Consider the following 27,001-nt stretch of genomic DNA (forward strand, 5'->3'; position numbering starts at 1 on the left):
AAAATGGCCAGCTGCAAAAATATATTCAGTATATCAGGTTCTGGTCAGAATCTGATTGCTGAGTGCTTCTGAAATCCTCTCCTGTAAGATACAGTAGGTTGACTTGGGATCTGCACAGGTGAGACCGTTTGATCTTGCTCTGGGGCTTTTATGTTGTCCACTTACATTTTTGAGGTTTATTTAAAATTAATGGTTCTTGCAGCCTTTCTGGCCATGACTGTGTCATCAGAGAGGCTGATTATTCACCTGAGTAACAGGCTGAACAAAATATTTATTGCCTAGTTTGAAGCTTGACAGGTTCTGTGTTCAACCTGGTGGTGAAGGTGAGATAGAAATAACTTCCTAAGTAATTGTCAGATGACGCAGGTTCACCTATGAAGTCACATTTGGCTAGAGGTAGATGCCTCAAAGCATAGTAAACTAGTTCTGGCAGCAGCTGGGGATGGAAAGATTTTACATGCTGAACAATGGGACTGGGTTGGGATGGCTGGTCAGTATAATAGCCAGATACCTAGGATTAACCCAGACAGACCTGTATCCCAAGCTGCCCAGTTCAAAATGCAGCTTGGGCCATTAAAGTCCTGGGTTGTATGGCTAACAGCATGCATGCTGACAGCTTCCTACAGTAACGCGTGTCCTCAGCAGGAATGCTGAGAGTGGTAATAGCTCTGTCTGAGTTTTGGTCCAGATGGGTCTGGCACATCCAATTGCTGAAGTACAACAAATCAGAGCCCTGTTCTCAGTGAGCCTGCAATAGTTGTGGGTGCTGGCGATAGCAACAAAAGGTTTGTTTGTACCAACAGGGAACAGTGAGGTCAAGCACAAGCTGTTGGAACTATTAATGCATTTTTAAGTGCTGAGAATTAGGAATATTTTATTAATTCTGGGAGACCTGAATGTAACTTGTGCTAGGGTCTCCTTTGTGATATCGTTCCCAATTAAAACACAAGGGCTTGCCTAATTTTGGTAAAAGGGTTACTGTGGTGTTGAGAGTAACGTTTTCTACTAGTGTGCCCACCTCCTGAGGGATGACTGGCTTTCTGCAGAGGCAAAATAGTTGGTTGCCTTAGCAGCAAAAAAGCCCACTGGACTTGGTAGCCCTGAAGTCCTGAAACCAGTGGGTGCAGTGTATGTGCAATATAACTACTGTACTATGTAAAGTCTCACTGTTTTAAAGTCTGGATCTTTATCAGTTCTGCTCTCATACACACACAGTAATTTCATGGACTTCTGGTTTCTGTGAATGTAGAAGGATGAAGGGTAGAAAGGCAGCTCTTGGTTTACATCTGGCTGAACTGGCTTCCAGAAGGTCTGTGGATGGAGTTTAGGCTGCGTGGTTGGTGGTGTTCCCTGCTCCCCCCTCCTGTCTGGGAGTAGAGGGGGGCTGTCTGTTTTAACAAAATCTTGTTCTGAATTCTTGCCAGTCCGATTTCTGGATCGTAGCAACTGCATATGTAGGTAGTGTAAATAGTGTCATTAATCTATCAGCTTTGATGCTTCAGATAATAAAGCAGTTAATTGGAAAGATCAACTGTAGGCAACACAACACGTGATTATCTCAGGCTGCTTGTGGTGCAGAAGACAGATAACACTTTCAGCATGTGCAGAGAAAAGCCGATGAGGCCTTCGTGCATTTGAAGTCACATTCTTGCTCTGGGTTGCTTGTTTTCACTGTTAAAATGGATTTACTTTCCTGAGAAAACTTTTTTTGTGTGTCTGTCTAACATTCATGGAATAGATGCTGAACAGATCAGGAACTTCACCTGCACATGCCTGACCACCACCTTGTTACCCATTAAGTTGCCTCTGACCTAATGTAGCCTGTTGTAGTAATGCCTGATTTCTGGATCAGCTGTCTACCTTGATGAAAAATAACAAGACCTTATCTATGTTAGTGTATTCTCTTCTGCCTTACCCCCCAAATTCTGGGCTCAAGCAACTCTGAAAAAAAACCAGGATTTTTTATTTTAGTGAAAGTTTTACCATCAACTTCTTTATGAAACCCTGGTTTCTCATCTTGGTCATGAAATTGGTACTTTGCTTATTTGATATGGATGTACCACTTCTGAAAAGAAAACGTTTCCTCTATTTGCCTCATATTCAAATACTAACATTCCCTTTATGTCCAGGAAGGCTTGGCAATGATTGTCTTTGCTTTTCTACAAAGCAATCATGTTGTTCACTAAAGTAATATTTAATCCTTTTTGGAAATAAAACCTATTTCTCCTGCTTTTTAGTGCACTTCATTTCCGGTACAAATTCCAGTCCAAGGGCCACAGACAACTCTGGTGTAAATCTACTGAGTTCAGTGAGGTTACCCTAGAGATTAGTTTGGCACTACTTATTTAGGATATGGACCTGTAAAGTGCTGAGTGTCCTCAGCTCCCATCAATGTCAGCACCTCCTTGACTCAGCTCCTTGTGCTGAGTTCTTGCAAGATTCTTGGAAAGACTTATGTTCTGACTCTGGTAATACAGTAGTTAGCTGTGAAAACTAATAGATAAATATGTGTGCATTCCCAAACACTTGAGTTTTGTTTCCTTTAAGCTCACAAGTATGATGCTCAAGCCAAAAGAAATAAAGCAGCATTTTAACATTAAGGACTTGCTTTTTATGTTACATCAATATATTCCATCAGAAATATAAATGCAAGTGAGTGTGTTTGCCCTTCAATTACTTGAGAAGGTAAAGCCTGTAGGACCATACCTGCTACAGGTGGAAATTGGCCTCAGTTGGTTTTATAATGGAAGAGGCTGATCCTCCCTCTTAGTTTCAAAGTGGAAACTGTTTTCTTTTGTATGCATTCCTTTTATGCTACCTTTTGTTTCGGGGTGGCTGTGTGTTCCTGTGCTGATCATGTAAAATTCATTGTGTCTGGTGACTGTTCCCTGTAAGTGGGAGGTATTAGAACTTGACCCAGCTTAGCTAGGTGCAAGAAATCAAATTTTTCTTCCAGAACTCACTGAAGTGGGAAGCTTTTTTCTGAGGTCAGAATTGGTCCAATATGGGCAACTGGGATTAGTATGACAGAGATTTCATTCTTTAAAGAATGAATTTCAAACAATAGGATACTTGTCAATGACTCTGCAGAAGATGATTATTTTAAGAGAATGGGTCCAATCTTTCCATAAAATTAGGTACTACAAAGCGGCTTGAGCTGGAACGGGGGCTTGGGAAGAAGAAACTAATGTGCAAGAGAGGATTTTTAAAAAAAAATTTTTTTTAAATGTGTATAAAGCTGATAGGACCATATGGATTCTCCCCTGCTTTTGCTAATACAGTTCTGTATTGTAATTTTGGGGTGATGGGGAAGCTGAGGTGGGGTAGTTAAGAACTCGCCTCAGAATGAATGGAGCTGCCTCAGAGCTGTCTGTTGAGAAGTCCCTGGTTCCCAAGTTTTGGCTTGATTTTTTCACTTCCTAAAGAAAGGGTAGGCAAGGTCATCACTGAAAGAACAGTCCACAGGCCAATTGAGCTCATCTGTCTTGCAGGTTTTTGAAAAGAAGGCTGAAAACCTTGTACTTTCTCAAGTCCCTCCTGCCTGTGGCATTAAAGAGAATCCCGTCCTCCCCCAAATTATTTTTGAGAGGGCAAAAAATTCCTAGGGATGAAGGCATGTGTTTTGACTCAAAATCCTCTGGTTTATATGTATTAACACTTTTAGGTAGAAACCACATAAGGACGCTTCTTTGTGGTCAAAGTTTAACATTTCACAGCTTTTCTTAATGTCATTGCACTCCTCCTTCAAAAACTGTGTTAGAAGCAGAACTTCTTGCTGTGGCTAACTTCACGCATGTTGCAAAGTATGTGTATGTTTGAGGTGGTTTTCAAGCACTTGAAGGCATTAACTACTGCGTATCTGTAGCGGTTACCTGCGTGCTGTGGTGTAAATGTGCATTGTCATGTGCACTGTGTATTGTTTTGCATGCACCTACTATTGGAGGTTTATAGACAGTTATAATGACCATTTGCATATGTTAAGGATATGTGCTTGTGCCCTGTGAAAGCCTGGCCTGTTGTCTCTCTGGTTGAATAATGACTGCTGCCTGTTTTCAGACACCATGAACAAGCACTGCCTGTCTGCAGTGCATAGCATCGAAATTCAGTGCTGTGTGTTTTGTTTTTAATGATGGTATGGTAGGGGTGGGAAGACATGGAGACGTTAGCTAGAAGCTCTCTTTCCCTGGAAGACTGTTTAATTGTCTACCTCTCCTTTTAATATTAAATACCAATGATCACGTCTTGTCATATTCTCAGATCAGACTCCTACACCAACACGCTTTCTGAAGAACTGTGAGGAAGTGGGCCTCTTCAACGACATCGATTGCTCCCTAGAGCACGAGTTCAGGAAGGCACAAGAAGAAGAGAACAACAAAAGGGTGAGTGTGAGCACACTGAACCCTTCCTCCCCTTTTGGTTCCTTGAAACATTAAAGGATGCTGTGTGAAAGCAGGTTGAGCTCTACTACCTGGTAGTAACCGTTTGGTTAGAAACTAGGTGGCACTATAAGTTGTGACATGCTTTTTAAACTATTGAAGCAGTTGACAAAAATAAACCCCCCAAACCAACAAAAACCCAGCATTAAATTTCCAAGAGTGTAACTGTGTTTGCCAGGGTTTAATTCCAAGTCTCTGCTTTTAAGTAAACTGTAAGACAAACCACACACCTCTTGAGGGAGAGGCTTGGGAAAATTATATCATCTTTGAAGTGAGAATTGCAAACTTGCTCAAATACATTACAGGGAAATGTGGATTATGAAGGGGCATTTACTTGGGGGAAAAAAAAAAGTTTTTCTCTTCCTCTGCAACATGACGGGCCCCTGGATTTATTTGTCATCATTACCAGCTTTATCATGTTTCTGTATTTCTCATAAAGTATTCATGTTGAAGGGGGAAACTTTAACTTGTAATACCTAGTAGATAACATATCCCACTTCCAGTTAGTATTCTTTTAGTCTCAGTATTTGTAAGTTTTGGTTGAATTATATAGGCCACTTTGTATTGGGGTTAAGTGTACTCCTGTGCCCAAAGGTTGTTAGAGTGTTTTGAGGGATCCTAAAGAGCTGTTAAATTTTTCAAGGAACTGTAAAAGATCTTAATGCACTACAGAGGCCAGCAAGAGGTAATGCACGAAATTTTAACTTTTCAAATAAGATCCAAAGTTTTGGTTGCTTTTGAGAAGTAAAACACATGAGTAATGTGGGGCTTCCTACAGGAGCATATTGCTCCCTGCAGCCCTCCAACAACCTGCCCAATGCCTCCCTTCACAATGTTCCCTTTTGTGCCTCTGTTTTCCCCTCTCCCATTTCTGCAGCTCTTGGAAATTCTTGTGTAATGCATTCCCTGCCATAGGAGTTCCCCAGTTATTGAACACTGTGTTACTTGACTTAGTTCTCATGGTAATCTCTCTTTGTCTAATTTGAACGTTAAACAGGACCATAGACTAAAAGTAGGAAAAGGCGGCCACGAAGCAGCTATGGTGCTAAAGCCAGAGCACCTTAGCTTGCCTCAGCATTATTTTGCCTTTCAGAGTGTCTATGCCTCCAATTGCAAGGGCTTCCTCTATAGGTACTCTTTCTTACAGCTGCTGGATTGTGTCATTTGCTTTGCCTGTGGTGATTGCTGTCCAACTCAAAATTCATACATGCGAGGCATATGTATGCTGCTGGGGCTCATGAAATCTGGAGGTAGCAGCATTTAGGGATCTTGAGGTCTGCAAAGTAAAGGCCCAAGAGGGCTTTTTGGAGAAAAGAGGTAAAGCTGATGACTGAGGTGCAGAACGGGAGATGAGGCTTGTAGAAGGACGCGAAGGGAGTCTAGGAGTGGTTTGGTTTTGGCTTATAGGCAAGGGAGTCTAGGGATGGTTTATTTGTGCCTCATAAGGAGAGAGACTGGGACAGATAGAGGAGAAGAGGAGGGAGACTGCAGCATGGTATGCTGAGCAAGGAAAAAGAGTGTCCAAATGTAAGAGAGTTCAAGTCTTGGTCAAGGACTGGGAAAATATCCCAGACTGACCCTCACAGCTTTGTGTGCAGGATGAATGTTAGGGAACAGCCACGTAATGAGATAAATGTGTCTAATTTTAGATTTAACTTGTTGAAGCTTTGTGTCTTATGAGCTGCAGAGGGGAGTCTTAGTCAGAATCAAGGAGAACATTTCTGTACATTCCTACCTCTTTGTGAATTAGAGGATTCCTAAGCGGTTCTTTCTGCGTGGTGTTTATTTTGCAGAAGTAGGAGATGAGGAGAAATCTACTGATGTGGACTTCTGTGCAATTAGCCACAGATTGCAACGCTTGATGTTGCAGAGTCCATTTCAGCTTACAAGAGGTAGTTGCACAATCTGATTAAAACCTAGACAAGGGCATCAAGTTACCTGATAATTCCAGTTGTTTAACCACCTCTGGAATTCTTATCCTGCCTTCCTCCTACCAACCCTTGCAGCTGCCATTGGTGATCTCCAGGGAGCAAATGAGTGATGGGGGGAGAGGGAAATCATTAGGGGGGAAAAAAAAAAAGGAGGGGGTGAAAAAAAGAAAAAAACCCAAAGGGCGAAAGTCCTACTAGCTAGCTAACCTGTAACATTTGCTCTGTGTTTCCAATTAGTCTGCTGTATGTTCATTCTTACATTACTGACTGACTGACTGTCGGATAGGAATCTGAAGTGGGCCCCAGTAGGGCTTTAAGCAAATGCAAGAGACAAAGGCCACAACAGAAAGGGACTCCTTGGGCTGCAGCTATCGCTAACGAAATGCTTCTAACAGCCCATCCTTGGAATATGAGTGCAATGCAGCATTGTCCTAATGGACCTACCAACACTTGGAGACTAAGACTAGCTGCATGGAAATCTTACCCATAGCTCAGAAAAGTCTTCCAAAAATATATTTGGTCATGTTAATTTCTCTGGGCTCTGAAAGAAATAGTTTTGTTTATTTTAGTGTATCACTGTGGCTTAGCACACAGCTTGACACTGAAATCTTGTAAGAGAAAAACACTTTGGTGTGTTTTTTTTTCTTCCTTGAGAGTCATCATTTGAAAACTCAAAGAATAAACTTCAATTAGCTGCATTCTTTCTTTTTTTTCTTTTTTTTTCCCCTCTTTTTTTTTTCTCTTCTGAGTGGGAGTCCATGGATAATCCGTGAGAATTTGTTGTGATTAAGCTGGTTATGTGGAGTGGTGACATTCCAAATTAGCTGTGAAGCGCTGAGTGCACAGTTTTAGGAGCACCGTATGTGGCTTTTTTTTTTTTTTTTTTTTGGTAAAGGTAGTATTGCGGGGAAAGCACTTGCATTGATACCCCAGCTGCTTATCCAGGAACAAACCACTTAACACCTTTCTGCAGTAGCTGCTCAGGTGTAAAGTGGGAATAGTGTCTCCTTCTGCCTCCCATACTTAATATGTCTTATGATTGTAAGCTCATCTGTCAAGGACCATCTCCTAAAATATACGTGAGTTAGCCTTTGCTTGGGGACTGAGTGGACTCAAGTAATAATCATGATGATGATCTCCAAGACCTGAACTGAAACGAGAGAAGTAAAGTTATAAATGGAAGTGAGATTGTCAGTTTGTTTTGGCTTCTCTGTTGCCTATACCATCAAATATTAGCTGGAAGTCTCTGCTTGAGAAAGGCCTACTCCCTAAGTGCAAAGGATGCTAGAGATCAGCAATAATCATATGGATAAGCATATGAGAAAGAGGCATTTCGCATCCTCTTGACAGCACTCTTCCTGATGCAAGCATCCTACCTGCCAAATTCTCCACCAAAATTAGCACAGGTAAAAGCATACCTATACTAGATTTCTACTTGCAAAAGTGTAAATATTAAAGCTTGAGGCAGGCAGCAATTGACAGCTCGGCCTGTCATGGTTTAACCCCAGCTGGCAACTAAGCACCGCACAGCCAGTCGCTCGCTCCTCCCTGGCGGGATGGGGGAGAGAATCGGAAGAGTGAAAGTGAGAAAACGCGTGGGTTGAGATAAAGACAGTTTAATAGGTAAAGCAAAAGCCGCACACGCAAGCAACACAACACAAGGAATTCATTCACCACTTCCCATGGGCAGGCAGGTGTTCAGCCGTCTCCAGGAAAGCAGGGCTCCATCACACATAATGGTTACTTGGGAAGACAAACGCCATCACTCTGAATGTCCCCCCCTTCCTTCTTCTTCCCCCAGCTTTATATGCTGAGCATGACATCATATGATATGGAATATCCCTTTGGTCAGTTGGGGTCAGCTGTCCCGGCTGTGTCCCCTCCCAACTTCCCGTGCACCCCCAGCCTGCTCACTGGTGGGGTGGGGTGAGGAGCAGAAAAGGCCTTGACTCTGTGTGAGCACTGCTCAGCTATAACGAAAACGTCCCTGCTTTATCAACACTGTTTCCAGCACAAATCCCAAACACAGCCCCACACTAGCTACTATGAAGAAAATTAACTCTATCCCAGCCAAAACCAGCACACGGCCCCAGACAAAATTTGCAACCCAAATCAACAAGGCCGGTAGTGCTGGCAGATCAGATGACCATCTTAGCCTACAAGCTGACGGTTTTAGGTTTACAGTGCTCGGAGCATTAAGCATCCAAAGCATTTGTAAGGGGTTATACCTGCAAACACATGATCTTTGCTGCTACTGGGTAGGCTCTGCTGTTGCATCTTGTTTGGAGCATTGAGGTTGCATCTGAGAGGATAATGTCGAAGATGGGAAGAGTCAGGATCTGTTTCTGAATAACTAACTGGACCTGCTTCATTAAAATGGATCTAGCCTGACCTTCCTGCATGAAGTGAGAAAGAGTAGAAATATGCTCAGTGTAGCACGTAGAGTACCACATCAAATAGTATTTAGAAATAGTGAGTTGAATGTTTTAAACAGGAGGGCTTTTTTTAAAAGCACATTCTGCTTATGCTAGAATTTGGATGCATCACTTCCTCAGGCTTATCCTGCAACTTTGAAATCCTCTAACCAGTGTTCAATGCTGCAAGATAATACATAGACTATGCAAATGAGGCAGGGAAACAGCTATTCTCAACTACAGCTTGGTTTTAATGTGAGTTTTTCAGTGTCAGTTCAGGAAGCTCATGGCTAGCAAGTCCTCTACATGGCTTAATATTCCTGTTCTAAGTATACTATCGCACTGCAGGCACCTCACTGCTAGAAAAGCATCAGCAAATTGAAGTAGTCCAGTAAAGAATAAGAACAAAAACAAATACAGAGCATTTGGTGAATGAGTAAGTTTAGTCTACAGAATGATGAAAAAGCCTGAATATCCAGTTTAGTTGTGTTAAGCAAGGGATGATGCTACAGTCAGATGCATATTTGAAAGGCATAAATTTGGCTTGTACTTCTAAGTTCTCCTTCTACTTTCTATATATTTCTGTGTATCAGCCTAAGAAGGTAGATAAAATGCACTTGTCTTGCTGAACTCAGTGACTCTCTGATCCCCAGAAGAGAATTCTTTCAAATATTTTCTGAATGTCATAGCTCTGTGCTGTAGCCTGTGAGTATGAGGAAGATGATCTAATTCAAGGCAAGCTGGAAATGATAGAATCTCTCTCTTGAGCAGGCATAGTTTGGTGAAAAATTTAACTTCATTTCCACACCTTGTTTAAATTTTATGCAATGTATACCTGGTGCACAGGTTTTCCCCTCTGTCTTTTGAAAAGTATGCAGAAAAAACATGATGGTTTTGCTTGATTTAAGTATTTTTTTTTAAAGGAAACCTCTTACAATGCAACAAGGAGATAAAAAGTAAATACCAAATCGGTGCCCCTAAATTTGATGGAATAAGAGTATCCAATAAACATTTCTTGTGTTGCACAAACTTGGTGGGGTTTGCTGCTGTTTTTCTTTTTCAGAGGATAATTTTAAGTTAACCAACCAAAAAAGGGCCTGATACTGTTTGCTCATGTCAATGGTAGGAGAAGCAGGTCCTGGGAGATGTGCTGCTTGTTTGCAGAACATGCCATTTTGAAATCTTCTGACTTTCCCAGTAGGAGAAGCTGCAAGAGCTGTGTTGGTTGGATATCAGAAAACACTTCATATCTTTTTTTAATCTGGTCCATCATTCCATTAAAGCATAAAGTCCACTCCTACATTTAATCATTGACAATACAGTAGCTGAAACTAGCAGTGCAGTAAATGGGGCCCTTAGACAGGAAAGGGTTGTATGGTACCCATATATGAAAAGAAAAAATTACCCGTATGTTGATAAAGCATGTTGTATAAAAGTTTGGGGTTTAGAGGCCTATATTGTAATAGTAATAGGCTATATAGTAATGTTGGCAATGCATGCTATTGGTGAAAGAGAAGAACAGGGATGAAGGGTTCATTATGGTGGTTGGCTTGGCTGATGGATAACAAATTCAACGCTGGCCATTTATGAAAAACAGCTACCCTCCCAAGGAGTGCACTCACCTAACTCTTTCTCCCTCTCATGATTAATGTGCAGCACAGAGCCTTGTTTCAAGAATATGTATACATTTTTTGTCCAGTTTTCTAGTAATGCAGGACAGACCTGCGGATTCATTTCCTTTTGAGCATGGTCTTGTGGGAGGTGGTGTCAATGCTGCAGTGCGCTAGTGTAGAACAGTATGACTTCTGACTATGTGCCTTGTCTCTATAGCAATCACGTTAGCTCCAGTTTTCCCTTGTGCATACTCCGAAACCCCAGGGGTGTCATTGAGAAGAACAGTGTGCTGGTAGACATTTCAGAGGCAAGTGCTCTGAAACAGCTGAATTTCACTTGTGAAGTAATACAAACCAACAAACTCATAAGTCTTTTCCTGGGGCACTTTTGACTCATTGACTGACAGTCTGCACAGCACAAGAAAGCAAAGATCTATGTTGAAATGCTTACTGTTTTGATTTTTTTAAAAATTATGCAATCATAAATATATATATACATTCTTCCTGCGTTTGTCTAAACATAATATAAGAATGTCCATATTTTTTCAAGTGAAAGGTACCTCTGACTTCTTATTCTCCCACTGAGATTAAGTACCTTATATGGTGAGTATGTTATAGCAGATGCAAAATAAGACTGCAAATGATTTATGTTAATATAGTGCTTAAGGGCCAGGGTTCCGTTGTTGTAGGTATTGTAATAACTTCAAGCTGTTACTTTATCAATCAGTTAAACTGTTGTCAAGGTGATAGCTCAAAACTCTTAAGTTCAAAGTCCAAAATATCACCCCACATTCAAAGATTTCAGTATAATAGTTCCTATACTCTAAATATAACATCTGTATGTGTGAAGATGTGAGCATCTTCACAGCATAGCATTTCTTCTGGGTGACGCATTGCAGTACTGTAAAGATACATTATAACTCTGTATCAGAGTTTTTCTGAAAGGTTATTCTGACTTTTCATATGCATTAATTGCATCAGATTATTGATCTGCCTTATGAGCTCGCTGTTGGTTTATAAACCCCCTTATTCTTAATAATTAACTTTTGCAGCATTCCTATGGAGAAGGGAAATGCTTTGTCTCTTACTTTCTAAGGAAAAACAGATTCCAGAGGATGTTGTTTTCCTAAGCTCCTTCATAGCAAGACACCAAGCTCTTGAAGGAATCTCAGACATGGAGTGAGAATTGCAGGGGAGCTGAGTCCTCTCCACCATTCCGCCAAGCAAGCAGCTTTCTGTCTTTTTGGTTCCTAAATATCTTTAGCAGTGTGGCCCCAAAAGATTGATAGACATCTTCAAAGGCATTTTGGTGCCTTGCTCTCACTGAAATAAAGCAGGAGTGAATCAATGAGCTACCATGAAGGATCTGGGCTCAAGTGACATGCTAAAAATTGCACAGGAAGTCTGTGGCAGAGCCTCGGATTGATTCCATATCTCCTCGGTCTCAGCATAGGGCATCCCACGAACCATGTGTGTTAAAGATTTATCAGCTGTTGTTCAGTGTTGCTAAAGACAGGAAGAATGCTCTCCTCCTCTCTCCAGATGGGTAGGCTTGCTGGATTTTAACTGCTTTTCTTAACTTGCTGAGCTTTCGTGGTAGACATGTGGTGGTACGTTATAGTTTGCATGGCAATTCTGCAGTTGGCACTTTAGTCCTCTGACTTTGTGAGTCCTGTTTTGAGCATGTATCACTTACTTCAGGCACTTAGTTACCACACTGAGCTGTGTTACAAAAGGGACGCTTTCTGCGTAACACTGCAGAAAAGCTGTCAAGACAACAAAGTTCATAACATGACCTTGCAGAAATACTCAGAGGAAAAGGTTTTAACTTAGGCTCGTACTGCTAGTACAACGTCTTATCTTCTGCTGGCAGGCATGTCTGTCTTATCCTCTGTAGCAATGGACTGTGTTTGAATGGATTTATGCATTTAGATCCTCATACTCTGAGAGAAGACCTGAATGTTTTACCAGCAGTAAGTGCCTATATCATGCAGAAAGGCAATTTTTGAGGGCATACGTTTTTGATTGAGCTAAACCTCCCTAACCATAGTCCTTCCATGTTGTTCTGGATTCCAGCTGATGAATCATCCTGTGGAGCTCAGTCAGGACAGTACACTTTTCTTCTGCTTCTTACTGTCTCCGTCCCAAAGAAGTTGAGTCACCCTCTTGTAATGTTTGGGTTTTTGTTGTGTTTTGTGTATTTTGGCTACCCCCAGAAAAAGGAGGCCCGCCTGATTTCATTCTGACATTTCTTTCACAACAACATGGCATAGTTGTGCTTTTTGCCTTGGTCTTCCTAGGAACGTTTTTAATGGCACGGCTTTCTTGTTACCAGTTCAGATTTCAGCAGCATGGACTGGATGGCACATGATGAAGGGATAAACCTTCCCTGTAGTGGCGTTTTTATAAGTCTATCTCTTAGGTAAAGCCCCTAAATCTTGGCAATCTCTTTAGAGCATATGCTGTGCTATTAAATATGAGCTCTTTGCTCCCCAGAGTGGACTGCAGTGTATATGGTTGCATAGGTAATAAGATACTGCTGATATATTTCAGAGTAAGGTGCACTTTTACTTTATTTATGAAGATAGACATGCTGGTCGAGGGCTTGATCACAGCTGATAAATCATTTTAAGAAAGCCTATTAGAACCATATGCTGATTCTTTGTATTAATATGGTGTGTCTGTTTCTAGTCTAATAAGGCAGGGTCTCTTCCCCCTCTCCCTTCCCCCTGCCTGGTGTGCGAACTTTTTATCTGTTTAAGTGATATCGCTTGCTTGGGGGCATTTCCCTCTTTAAGAGGTATCGTTGATAAAGCAAGGTGAACAGAGGAGAGAGAGATTCCCTCTCTCCAGAGCGAGCGAAGCTGCGTGTTTTCGGTCACCTTTGTTGAGATGGAATTGCAGAGCAAAGGTCCAAAGGCTGAGACGAGGAAACCTATCGGTCAAAGACTGGGGAACCATGGTATGGCCTTCACGGCAGCATGAGGTTGTCATTTTGGCCCAGGTGGTTACAATCCCGAAGCCCGAGAGCCGCGAGGGGGTGGGTGCGCTGACATTTCGGTTACCTCACCTTTCCCTCACTCGGAGAGGGCTGCTGCGGGAACAGGTTCCACGGCCATCTAATGAGATCCACATTGGTGAAGTTATTCCGTGCCAAGTCCTATTTATCATTAATTGGTGGGTTCGCTTGCAGATCTTTCCTATTATTTGCTGGTTATACCCCTATACGTTTTATTGTCTTGCCAAAATTCAAATGCTAATAATTTCTTGATTTATTGTTTGTTTATAACTCTGTCTCCTGCCTAAATGGACGTAGTTAGAAGATTTCAAAACAGCAACAGCTCTTATGCTGACTGGGTTCCTTTCACGTTTTGTACATGGCAGTCGTCTATTTATAAACCTCCATAGGGACTCCTAAACCTTTACAGTTGGGTTCCTCCCACCACTTCAGCCCTTTTTCTCCCTTGCTCCCCCAAGGCAAGTCTTGTTTTTCTGGCATAAACACAATGATGGTGATTGTTATGTGGAGAAAATGTCCACAAGCTATGAACCGTAGGTAAGGATTTTTAATTTGTACCTCAAGCAGAATAAATTGGAAATTAGAGACATCCAGGAGAGTAAGGGTATTTTCACCATAAGGTAGGAAATCCTGATCTGAGTTGCTGCTATTCTTTAGTCTTACAAAATGTGAAACCGAAAAACTGAAAACTCGCTTTACACCAGTTCTGTGCACTCCTTAGCATGACCCGTTTCCAGTAGTGTACGAAATTACTGTCTTTCTAAAAGCCCCCAAACTTGACTGTTAAATCCGAAGTACTTCCGAGTAACAAAAGGAATAGTGGAGAAGAGAAAGAAGCCAGAACAACTGAGCACGTGCCATGGCAGTTAATGAATGCTGCAGTTGGATGTATAGCCTCATGCATCTCTGGGGCAGTTCCATTGACTTTAATGGAATTTCAATTTTTAGCCTATTATAACTAGGCAAAGTTCTGAATGGAGAAAAGTCTTTGCTCAGACACTAGAAAAAACAACTGTGGTCATGAAGTGAAGTATCTGGGTACTTGCTGATGTCCTGATAATATGTAAAAATAGGGCCTTTTAAAAGCCATACTGGGGAGCAAAAAAAAAAAAACCAGTACATTTTGACTGTTCCCTTATTCTAGTTTCTCTCTCACGTGCTTCTCTACACAAGTTGCCAAGTCCACTGTTATCAAATAAATACCAGCTTTCTTTCTTCCCTGAAATGTGAGTAAACTGTGTGTGGCTTGGTCTGGTCCCTGGGAAGGGAACAGACATCGGTTGGCCACGTGAATGTACATGTCAAAGTGCAGCTCTGCCAGCCAGTCTGGGGCTGGGTGGGGAGAGACAGGGGGAGAATGAACTCAGTGTTACAAACCGTCTCTTTTGAATTGCTACAACCTATTAGTCACAGCAAGCTGCCCTTATTGATTTTGGTAAGAGAGGTCACTTTTAATCCTCTAAAGTGGAGAGAGCTGCATGCACTCTCCATAGCATGACATTAAAATTGACACAGCTCTGCATCAGTTCTATGAAAATGCACTAAACCTAGATGGATTATTGCCTCTCCTTTCAATGGATACAAGCTGCTAACCAGAACACACTAACTTAGATTAGGTGTAAAAGCTGAAAAATACTTGATAAGGAAAGCATAGCCCAAAAAAGCTAGAAAATATATGAGCATGCTAAAAAAGCTGCCCCTGCAGAAATAGGCCATTAGTCTTAAGAAACTTTATTTTCTCTTTTTTTAAAAATTAAAAAATCAACACAGAGGAGTTGAGATTATCATATAAAAGAACAAACAAAAGCTGACCTTACTCTCTGATTATGAAGAAAGCTTTATTCTGGCTGATGGCCCTTGCTAGTTTTGTTTATGTTCTTTAAAGAACTAAATCTTTGAATACAATTAGAAGAGTCCAACTTGAATCTTAAGTGTGCCTCAAAATAAACAGCAGAGGTGAACTCTCAGCAGTTTTCTTTTCATCTTTGTTATCCCTGCCCTGACCTGTTTTTCCTGCCTAATGATCATTTGTGGCATACTATTATTAAAAGAAATCTTCTTGATGGAAAAATGTACTTAATGGGGATAGGAAAATTGTTGTGAGCCTGGAGAAGTATTTTTTTTTTCTTTCTTTGGTATTCCAGAAAATGACTACTGCGTCTTTTGATTTTATGCTAGATTTTATTTGGAAATTTGTTTTCTGAAGGTCTTGTTGATTTTTCTGTGAGTCTCAGTAAGAATGTACAGTGTAATGTTTAGGGAAATCTGTTGGCTTGTCATGCAAGCCTTGTGTTCTCCCTTTTCATTAGTTGTAGCTTGCTCCAGTATTTCTTATTAAATGTTAGAAAGTCACTTTCTAAATAAAAGACATCTGCAAAAGGAATTGCAGTAAAAAAAAATCCATTAAGGCACAATGTTAAACTCTAAGCTGTGTAGCCTGCAAGTGTAATGTGTGTGATGATGGAGGTGCTTGACTTCCATGCCATAACACCTTTCAGTAAGCTAAAAGTACTCTACAGTTGTTAGTTGAGTAGATCTCACCTCCTTCTCAACAGAGATTAAAGTATGTGTGTGTCTGTGTGGACAGCATGGCTTCCCCTCCTACATTAAGAGAGATTTGCTCTTCTTCCCTCACCTGAGGTGCAGGGTGGTATTTTCTCCCTGTTTGTGGACTTACTAAGACACAGGGAAATTCAATATAGTCACAGAAAGGGAGATGGCTTTTGGCTTCACCACTCTCAGTAAAAAATAGTGCAGTAGTGACACCTGGAAAAAAAGGTAAAAGCTGCCCCATCTGCGGGTTGTGTGTGCAGTTTATTTTTGCCCCAATACCTTTTTCTTTCTCTATCAAGGGAGAAAGAAAAATAAGATATGTTGCCAGTCCCTCCTTTGTGTTGGAAGACTCCTCTCTGATGCACAAATACGGTATGGGATAGAGGGGAGAGAAAGGAGATGATGGGAAAGTATGGGCTGACGAAGGGAAGAAAGGAATGAAGGGAAGAAAAGTACCTTTCACTTTTACTTATATAAAGGACACATTCCTGTCCCAGGTCAGACTTGGTGGGGAAAATGGAAAGGAACATTCGCATGGAAGAAGAGGAAAAGCAATGTTAATCAGACGTGGAGAAAGCTGAGGGGTACCATGAGGCTGTAGGAGGGGAAAGAGAAAGATGAAAGAAAGAAAGAACAGCACTCATACGAGGCAGGCATTTAAAAGGCAGTTCTTTGTTTTCGGAGAATTGGGGTATTAAAATATTCCTGTGATGTTCTTGTTAGCAGAATTGGATGAGCAGAGATAGAGGAGTGTGAAAAGTATAATTTCCTTTTCTCTCCCCTCCTTCCCTCCCCAGGAAAAAAAAAGAAAAAAAAAAAAGAAAGAAACTGTGCTTCAAGGAAATGAGTTAGTTTCTCTGCTTAATGTTGAATTGAGATGCCAAGAGATACGGCTGTAGAAGAGAAGATGAGAGATGGAGATGCTCTGTTGATCTTGAGTATTAGAATAGTTTTTCCCTGAAAAAGAGGAAGGGAGAGTCAGCCTGGACGCTGTTGTTTCTGCTTTCAGTGGTCTCCTGTCTCATCTCTGAGTATGTTCCTTGGGATGTATTGATCTATGTAAGGCCTGTTTCTCTAATGACAAGTAGTTACCATAGTTCTCTCCAACTTATGCTGGGTTTTTTTTCCAATACAGTAAACTCATGCAAGTGTAAATGCCAGCATGTATGTTTGAGGAAAACCAGGAAAGCTATTAAGTGTATTACACCTCTGCACATAAGTTCTTATTTTGTGGATTATTGTTTGGCTGGAATCTTTTTCAGGTACAGTTTTCTTATCCCAATTTCTTTTCTTTGCTTCATCCATCTCAGCCAGTTAAATGTGTATATAACTGATTTTTCTGAAATGGGGCCAAAGTCCATGTACTTCAATAGCTCTTAAACATGTGGTTAACTTCAAGCATGTGTGTAGGGGTTTGCCGAATAGAGATAGTTTGCTGAATCAGGACTTCCCAATATCCCAATACTAAGATTTTAAATTGCAAACGATCCTCTATTTCAATGTATTTTAACTACTGCCTCACATGGACTATAGGTAACTGTTGTTACTTGAGTCCTGCAGGTAAAGTAAGTTGTAGTTGGTTGAACAGCAATTTAAGGGTAAAAACAATCTTTCTGATACTCTGCTGTGACAACTATTTTTTTATCTCCTCCTAATAAATAACTTAATTATGTTACATGAAAGGGAATAATGATTGGAATTTCATGTTATAATTAAAAACTTGTTTTTCTGGAGGAATGAAAAAGATCTGCTACTTTAAAAAAAAGTTAATTTGTTATGGCTTTTTTTTTCAGTTTTTTTCCCCCCTGACATTTCTGTACTTTCTAACAAAAAGTGGTACTAAGATGGTAGTATATGTATGCCATTATTGACCAAACAAACATGAGGCACCTATTGAGTCTTCTGGATACATAAATTTATGTGACTTCTTGAGAAGGTACTTTTAAAGAGAAATAAAAGTGGAAGAAAGAATAAAAACCCAAACCCAAAAAACCAACAAAACCCCCCTCAAAACCAACTGACACCTCCGCCCCAAAAAAAAAAAAAAAAAAAAAGAAAGAGAGAAGCAAAAAATCCAGTTGTCTTTCTCATTCACTTGCATACTTCTGTGTGCAGGGATAAATGGGATAGGGCTGCCTGCCCCATGTTGTTTTGGTTTTCTCTATCCTGGATCACAGGTAGGGTAGGGTGGAAAGTAGGTTCCACAGAGCAAATGCATCTGTTGGAAGGTGCAGGCAAGGGGAAATCGGCATTGAGGGAAATGTGCCTTTCAAAATACTGCTTACTATGCTATTTGTGATGGAGTGCTTAAATTGCCTTCCTGATGACAGTTGGGGAAGAAAAAACACCATATTTTACTGTTGTAGTTGATACACTTAATACAGTGTTTTAAAACAAAGTGCTCTTCCCTTGTTTGTATTTAAGGCGGTAAGACTTAAAAATATAATTGGGCTTTTCCCTTTTTTTCTTAGTACTTTTCATATTCGCTTCCTCACATTCTATCTTCAAACCAGCTAATCTGTATCCCCTTCTTCTTGAATTGCATTATCCTGACAACACAGCAGTGAAAAGAGCCAAGACTGCAGGACTTCTAACAATGCCGGAGGGCCCCAGGAATAGGAATGCCCTGAAAAAAATGTGCTTCCATCCAGCTGCCCTTCATATTGTTGTCTCCCTATCCAATTTACTAGAGAATTTCCCACTGGCTCTTGGCTCATTCCCAAATGAGAATGTAATCTTTAAAAGATTACACTGCATAATGGAGGGACAAGGAGCTCTTTATTAACTGGGATGGGGAGTCACTTGCTATTAGGCAAGGGAGAGGGATGGGCTGTAGTAGTGTTTTGTGAGCTCTGCTTTCTGCCCCTTCTTGTGTCTTCAGCGATAGGACAGCAGGTTGGGAATGGGAAACCACTGCAGCTGCACTGTAGCAAAAGAAATAATTGAATGTAGGTTATGATTATGGCAATTGCTTTTATAACGTGAGGGATTATACCATAACTATTATATTGCCAACAAGATTAAATTACTAACCTAATACCACAGCATGTTTTCCAAGAAAATAAGAAAATCTCTGCTTGTTCCAGAGTTGATGCATTCAAAGACTGTTAATACAGTATGAAAGAGCTGAGCAGCTAAGGAACCTAACATGCTGTCTGTACGGTTATTGTCTGGATCAGATCCCTGTCACTTTGACTTCCATGCCAGCTAGACACCCTCACCCCTTTTGGGATGTAAAGTAATGTGGTACTCTGGTAATTTTAAATGCTCCTTCTCTCTCCTGTCAAGCAGATAAGCTTCTGCCAGTAATAGTTAATAAAGAGATAATCAGAAGTTATTCCTGCAATGGAGAAATTTTAAAAACTTCACAAAGGGACCAGGGCTCATGTAAACCCACTGAACTGACTGGAAAGCTTAAGCTTCAAAATATTTTCATACTGGGCTCTGCTTTTACTACATCTTTTGAAAATGTTGCTTAATACTGAGGATATATGTATGTAAAACAAGGTAATCTTAGGGCACTTCTAGTATGAGGTCAGTTTTGCTGAAGTTGTGAGTCTGCAGTGTGATTTTTTTTTTTCTTTTTTTTTTTTTCCCCCCCTGCATGCATAGCAAGGTCATTGATGAGACTTTGTCATACAGGTGGTACAGATATAGCCTTGTATAAACTGTCCATGATAGGAGTATAAGTTAATTGTGCAGGAAGAGGAGTTTCTTTTTGTTCATCAGCTGGAAAATGAGTAGAAAATTAAATTTTGGAGACTTCAGAACTATATATTGTGTTGATCATTACTAGCAAATTAACTGGCTTCATGGAAGAGCGAATGTTCTGATTCTGAAGAGAAATGTAGGTGAACAATATAATTCTATAAATATTTTTATTAAATTTTTGTATGGTATGTGCTGAGTGGTATCATAAGCAGTCAATTTCGGTTTTGTTGTATGTACATTTAAATCATCTTACACTGTTGAGCCTTATAAAAATACCTGTTATCACACAAAGCTTTGATACATTAAGAAAGACTGGACATGCATTTGTAAATCAAGCTTTTCTTCTTTCTTTTCTTTTCTAGTGAAGAACTGGAGTTATGGGTAACAAATTGAAGTCAAATGGGAACACTTTACTGTTGGTTTTAGCAGAATATAAAACCTCTGAATGGCAGGCTATACCTTATTGTACTCTTTTTTTTTTTTCCCCCCTTCCTTTCTTCTTTCTAAGTATTTAGTGTGCAAAAAAAGAAGTGAATCTGATTTCATGGTGCTCTTATGCTGAACCTTTGTGTCTTACAGGTTGCAGGTCTGTCCAGTGCCACATATGAACTGTTTGCCTCCGTGACATGGACTCTTTGCTTTTTGACCTGGCTATTTGTTTGATCTTGAAAAGGTCACCTTAGGCAAAAGGTGCTCTCAGTTACCTTCTGGGACTGAAAGCACTGGGCACTGTTAAGAAGTTGGTTTCATAATTTCCTTGTGGTGTCTAACCAGGCTAACAAGGTTATACCTCTATTTGCTACCTGCAAAGTGTCTTTTTGTCAGGTGAGGGTATCTTTCCATTCCCTCACTTGGCTTATATCACTTTCAGACACAGTCCCTACATTCCCAGTGAAACGTCCGGTATTAATCTCCTCTGAGGGCTTTGTAGGTTTGTCCTGGGGCATTAGATCCTCACTGGTGGGAACAGTTGCACAAGGAATCGACTTGTTTTCTTATGTCTCCTAAGCCAGGGCATCTTATTAAGTCTTTGGTTGCTGCTTGGTTTTAAAAAGAAGGTCAGTATGGGTTTATGGCACATCTGCCAGTAGGCTGCAAAATGCTAGATCCTCATAGCGACATATTTGCCCATCAGGCAAATGTTATCTTTCACAGGCTGCACAGAGGAAATCATAACCCATGGAGAGGGGCCGACCAAACGCCCGAGGGCCATACCTCGAGCTGTCACAGGTGTTTCACCAGTTCTTGCTGTTCATCGTCTTTCCTGACCTCTGTGCATCATGTGCTTAAGCACCTTCTTAAAAGTCAGACTATGGCTCATGGCATTAACTGCAGGCGGTAGTGCAACGTGATCTGCTGGAAATTGTAAAGTCAGTGATACAGATTTGTCTGCGCTTCTGTGTGTGCCCTCTCACTGTTAATAGATAATAAACCACTAACATTTCAGTGTGACGGGGTTTTTTTTTTTTTTTTGTTGTGACCCTGTGTTTAACTGACATAAAGACACAGGCGTAAAATTTTTGAAGTTGTATGAGAAGTACTGTAATACCACTTAGAGATACTGGTATGTTCAGAAGCTCTTGCAGTAAAGTTTGGGTGGTTTTCTTGATGATGTTGATCCTCGAGCATAAACTGGATTGAATATAATTTTTTCTTTCTTTTCTACAAACGTCCCAGTGAAATTATTTTCAAAGCCAAGGGGAAATTTCTGTAAGACCTTCTCATAAGCCACGTTTTTGGTTTTTTTCTTGTTTTCCTGTGGAACTGTAATCTCCCTGTCTGTCTCATTAACACTTTGAAAACTTTCTGCATTTTTATGTCAGTTTCTATGTCAGTTGATGTTGAAATCGGTTTCAAAACCACAGCCGGAACTTTTATTTACCAAAATATTTTGCTTTCAGTTTAGCCTGGCCGAGCACATCTGAGTTAAAGTACCCCAACAAGTTAGCTTCTTTTTATCTCCTCTGACATGTGACTGGCCATGCAAATACTCTTAGCTTGCCCTAAATATTATGGAGGGAGGGAGAGAAGCATGTAAAGCTCATTACTGTGGTTTAGTTGGTGGACAGTAGTTTATTATAAACTGCTGTGACTCAATTATTTTTGATACTCTGTTTATCATATCTCAACTGAAAGATGTTAGGGAAGTTTCTGATCTTTCCAGCAGTTAGAAGATCCACATCTCATGAGGTTTTTTTCGTGATACAATGTGGACTGTAAACTGCTTGCATGAAGCAAGCTATTTGCTACATGTCTGTAGAAGACCAGTGTTCTGAGCCCGTCTTTAAGTAATACTGCAGTGCATATAACTCCTAAATCATGAGCCTTATTTTTACATTGAATCTTTTCAGCTGGGTGATTTTTTGTTGCTTTAAAACAATAGGTATTTTTGTGATACACGAGTATAACATAGAAAATGTATTGCAGTTCCTTTCGATGATTTTGTTGCTTGATATAGTGACATGGCACTAGCATCTAGCAAGCGAATACATTCCTGTGGTGTTTTCAAAAGCATATGAGAAACCATATGTTTTCATAGGAAAACAGCTGTTACCAAGCATATGCTTTCTTAGATAGTGACAATTATTAAAAGGGCAAGGTAGGACCACAGCTTGTCTTTTAAGTTGAACAAAGCTGGCAATAACTGTCGCTTTGAATGTGCAGTGGTGCTGCGTGTACGTATTGCCATGTAGAGTTGTAACTGGAAGGAGAGAGAGACGTCCATAGTCTGCAGCTTGGAAGAGACAATATAAATCTCTGTCCTGCTTTGAGCTGTGAATGCCTCTGTAGGAGTTATAGTAACAGACAAATTAGCATAATGTAATTGGCTGGCAAGGTCAGCCCCTCTCCAGGAGCATTAGCAATGTTTACTGTAAGAAGAGACAGACCAAGTATTGTAGGGTAGTACGTTGTCTGTCCTTTTTGAAGGAAGAATAATCATTCTGGACTCCCTACATCACAGACTTTTTACCATATCTTATTAGAATTCAGACTATCATATTTCTGCCTTAAAGCAAATCATCTAAAAGAACAACAAAGAATATTCTCTACTATCACACAAATCTTTATTCATCTTTTTTTTGCTTTGAACCTCATTGAGTTTACTTTTTTTTTCCTTTTTCTCTCTGTTGAATAGCTTTTCTCTGAATGCTAAACTTACATACGCATCCCTGCCAATACCTAATAAATCTTGTTGTGAGGATTAAAATTTCTGGTCTTACTACATGGGACACAATTAGTAAATCCAGACAAATTTATCAGCTTTCTTGTTTGGATCTTTTGAAAGTGTGAAACTCTGGGCAAAATTCTGCGCCAGCTCTAGGAATCCTGACTCACTGGATTCAGCTTTGCAAACCCTTTTACAACTGTATGCCAGAAATGTGAGATGGTGCCCCATGTTTTGAAGGAGGTCTTGCATTGAGTAGCAAACTGCACTGGCTTTTTAGCCTTTGATCTCAAATCTGACAATTTGTGCCAAGTATTTGAAATGAGTTCAAGCATTCAGCTATGAGATGTTTGGGAAATGGATTTCAGAGTATCACATGGGGGTTGCATTGCCTTTTCCTATATAGTAATCACCAGGAATGCTGAAGGTTATGCTATTTAGCAGCTATCTTCAGCTTAAGTCTTTAAAATACTGTCTGTGACCAGGAGTTGCCAGTGTAATTTTCCTAGAGAACTGGCAGACCGGCTAAAACATGCATAGAATCACCTTCAGAGCACTATCTTACTGGAAAACCTATTTCTTTGTGCTTAGACAGTGTGATCCAATGGATTTCCAAAGCACAGTCCTTTCCACGGTCTTCTGATGATGAAGAAAAACCAGACTTTAATTCCCGGACTCCACAGCAGCTCTATTTTGAGTCTTGTGTAGTAATAACTTCCAACCTAACTGTAAGTTAGGTGGGTTTAAAATAAGCAGCGTTGTTGTGTTCAAGGGTAATATGCTCTTCTGTAATGCTGATACCCTATTAGCTAGCTGCTTTTGAGAACGGGATCAAGGTGCTACTTGTGCCAGGCTGGCATTCCCAACCCTCTCCTCTGTCCCTCAGCTTTCAGGTATCAAGTTGCTTTGGTTGTAAACATCCCACTGACATTTCCTTTGTAGGCAAAAGCTGCTGTGTGGAGAAGGGCACTCAGTGAGAGTAACAGTTCTCCAGGTACAGCTAGGTTGTTCCTCAAGGATGTGCTCCTGCCCCATTTTGGTCATGGCTCAGCTGAGACTCCTGCTTTCCATTGCCTTAATTATGTTTTGCCTCCTTGTATGAAGTTGTATCTGGCTGGATCACACCGTTACAGGAGGAACAATTGTTTATTACTTAGGAAAACGCGTGTTGTGGCTCCTCAGGTGGAGTGAGGCCTCACCAAGGCATTTCAGAAAGCGTGTGGTACTCCAAAGGAACAGTACATAATTTCCCCAGGACGGCTCCACACTGCATTTAATTAGTGTGACTGGAAGTGTGTACATCTGGATGGTTGTTTGTCTGGTAGCATTATCAAATATAGTGCAGCTTGATTGTTGTTCTCTCCATTTACTCCAGTCAGAAAAGAAGCTGAGCCAAACGTGTCCCACTTTTACAATTGAGAATTCACCCCCTCCACCACCGCTGCCATATAACCTCAGTAAGATTTTTTTTTAGCCTCACTCTTCTAAAACAGCTTGCGATTTTTAGTGCCCAGATATGGATGTACAGCCAGGAGTGCTTTAACCAGATACAGTTTTCTGCAGACAATGAGCTCCCCTTCTCTGAAGGATAGATCCTGCAATGCTATCTGCACTGGCGTATGCAGTCATTCTTTGCTTTTACTAATTTACATGTCCTTCTCTGCTCTCCTGTTTCTAGTCACCAAAGAACTGTTCTTTTGTCTTGCTATTCTTCTAACGGTGTTCATAATATAACTCTTTTCTGTATTGGTTGAAGTATCTTGGTCATGATTGATCTCTTGTCATTTCTGTAAGGTTGGAGTTAAAATACATGCTACTCTAAAGTCCTGTGGAGTTGTTCTCTTACCAAAAAAACCCTTCTGCTCTGCCACTGCTATATTATATTGCCTTCCTAGGTATACTGTGTTGTCTCTAAAAGCTGTTCACTTCTTGTCACTTCCAAGCACTCTGTAGTTGTTGAAGATACTTGTCCTGTTTTAGATGTAAGGCAGAAGAATGTGAAATCATTTGCTCATAGTCATGCAGTAAATCTGTAGCAGAGTGAGGAAAGGGACGGCTATGCAGTTCCCAGTGTACCTGACCTGCAGAACACCTTTGGAGTCCAAGGCATTATATTTCTGATCTCTTCTGCTGTCCCAGTCCTGGGAAGCTGTCTGTCCCAACTCCACACCAGCTTGCTTACTTGGTTTATTTCCTGTTAACAGCAGCTCTTCTTTCACCGATCCTCAGCAAGCTGTGCTTTCAAACCAAAGTTGCGTGTCTTCATCAATGGATGGTCAACTCCGTTTTTTGCAGGAGGACCGCTATTGGTTTCTCTTTCTTCCAAGCATGTTTGTTCTCCTAGTCTTGTTAGTGTTTTTGCCTGCCTGACTGCCACTGCAGAAGGTAACTGCTCAAACAAAGGCAGAGATGGACAAGGGTAGCGTGTTTCTCCTTAACCAGACTGCAGAATGTCATAAACATCTTCAAGGATTCAGAGAACACTTTCTTGTAATACCTGTTTGTCTGTAGTCCTTGCTGTACTCACTGGAAGTAAACTTTTCTTTTTTTTTCTAAAGTTTCTTTTTTTTTCTAAAGTGAACTTTAGAATTGTATTTAACTTTTTTGCCTTCTATGTACACAGTCTGATTGCCTTCCTCAACCCTAACATTTTAAACTCTTATGGCTACAAAGATTATTAATTTTGATCCCTTGTACGCAGCAAATGGTCTGTCTGGGTACTTTCTGAGACCACTGTTGGCCTTGACTCCTGGACCTTTCCCAGCATTTTGTTTTAGTCCCCATGTAGTACTAGCCAGCCTGGCGCAACATAGCTGCCGCAGTGGGTTGGAGTTAAAAGAATATTTAGGAGATGCATTTTATTACCAGGGTAGCAGCATTTCCACTTGACTTCTTAGCAGAAAAGTTAAGCCTGCTGGTTTTCTGCTTGAAACTGCCTGAATGGAAAATCACTGACTGTTTTGTTGCTACCATCCTTGCTCTCCTTTACCAACTGCTCTGTCTAAAAAATGTTCTGGTCATTGAATGCAGTCAAGCAGCCATTGCTGTAACTTATGCATTATGCCAATAACTTATGCTAGTGAAATCAATGACGAGAATTTCAAAGAAGCTTTAAATAAAATATAACAAATTTAAATGCCAAAGTGCTGTCTCTGTGAATTTGCTATTAACAGATTATAAATGGTTTGCATAATGTTGAAAAGCCTAGTTGCCTTCAGTTAGTGGTATCAAAGGCTTGTTTAAAGCAATTCCTGGAGGATTGCTGCCCTCCCCCCCAGCTTTCTGTTTCATGATGGATAAAAACAAAACTCCTTACAATAAAGAAAGGAAAGCCAGGTTTTCAACTACCCTCTGACTGGCCTCCAGATCTGGCAGCTGCTTTTGGATGTCTAATTGCTTGTCCTGCAGAAGTTGACATGCACCTACTTTAGGAAGGTTCTTTGAGTACCCACTTTGTTCGTGCATTCTGTCTGATTTACAGAAGTGAAATGATAGTGCTGGAAAAAACTCAGAGCTTATAATACTGTTTTTTTTGCTGTTCTTAAAATTTTTTTATTAAAGCTTCCTGGTTTTCTGAATTCATAGATAAGTATTAGATGCAGAGAAACAGTGCAAAATAGCGGATAAGACACTGGACTGGGAGAAAAGACCCCTTCCCTTGGGTCCTGATTTTTAGCTACACAAATCACTTTCTCTCTTTTTTCCTTCCTCTTTCCTTGCTTTGCCTCTGGACTCTAAGGCTTGTGGGCAATTGTAGTCCATCAATGTGTCTATACAGATTTTAGCACAATAAGGCCTTGATTTCCACTGAGGCCTCTAGGAATTACACCTAGTAAGTATATTGGCAAATCTCTTTTCCTCCTTTTCACGTTTCTTACTAGCCCTTCTCCATTTGAAATTCATGGCCAGCTCCCTTGTTTACAGCAATCTAATGGGACCATAATTGGGTCCCCAAGATAACATTACAGATATAAGCCAGTTTTTCCTTAGACAAAGTTCTATGGAGAATGTATTTTCTTATAAACACGCTTTTTGTAAAAAGGTTTGTTGTTTTGTGTTTATTGGTGTTCCATCTGCTCTAGAGAATACATTTGAGAAAAACTAGCTCCAGCATGGCATATAATGTTTCATTAGCAGGCATAACCTTGTTTATTTGCT

General features: G+C 40.5%; 1 protein-coding gene across 2 annotated transcripts in view; it reads left to right on the forward strand.

Annotated features, from left to right (window-relative positions):
* The window catches only part of CREB5 (cAMP responsive element binding protein 5), a 254,166-nt gene that overhangs the window by 51,768 nt on the left and 175,397 nt on the right, over window positions 1-27,001 (forward strand). For both annotated transcript variants that reach the window (XM_059818931.1, XM_059818932.1), the window contains exon 4: window positions 4,258-4,379. In XM_059818931.1, coding sequence (XP_059674914.1) covers window positions 4,258-4,379 — 122 coding nt within the window. The remainder of the gene's footprint in view (window positions 1-4,257; window positions 4,380-27,001) is intronic.

This window comes from Gavia stellata, chromosome 6 (assembly GCF_030936135.1).
Source record: "Gavia stellata isolate bGavSte3 chromosome 6, bGavSte3.hap2, whole genome shotgun sequence".
In the NCBI taxonomy this organism is placed as follows: domain Eukaryota; kingdom Metazoa; phylum Chordata; class Aves; order Gaviiformes; family Gaviidae; genus Gavia; species Gavia stellata.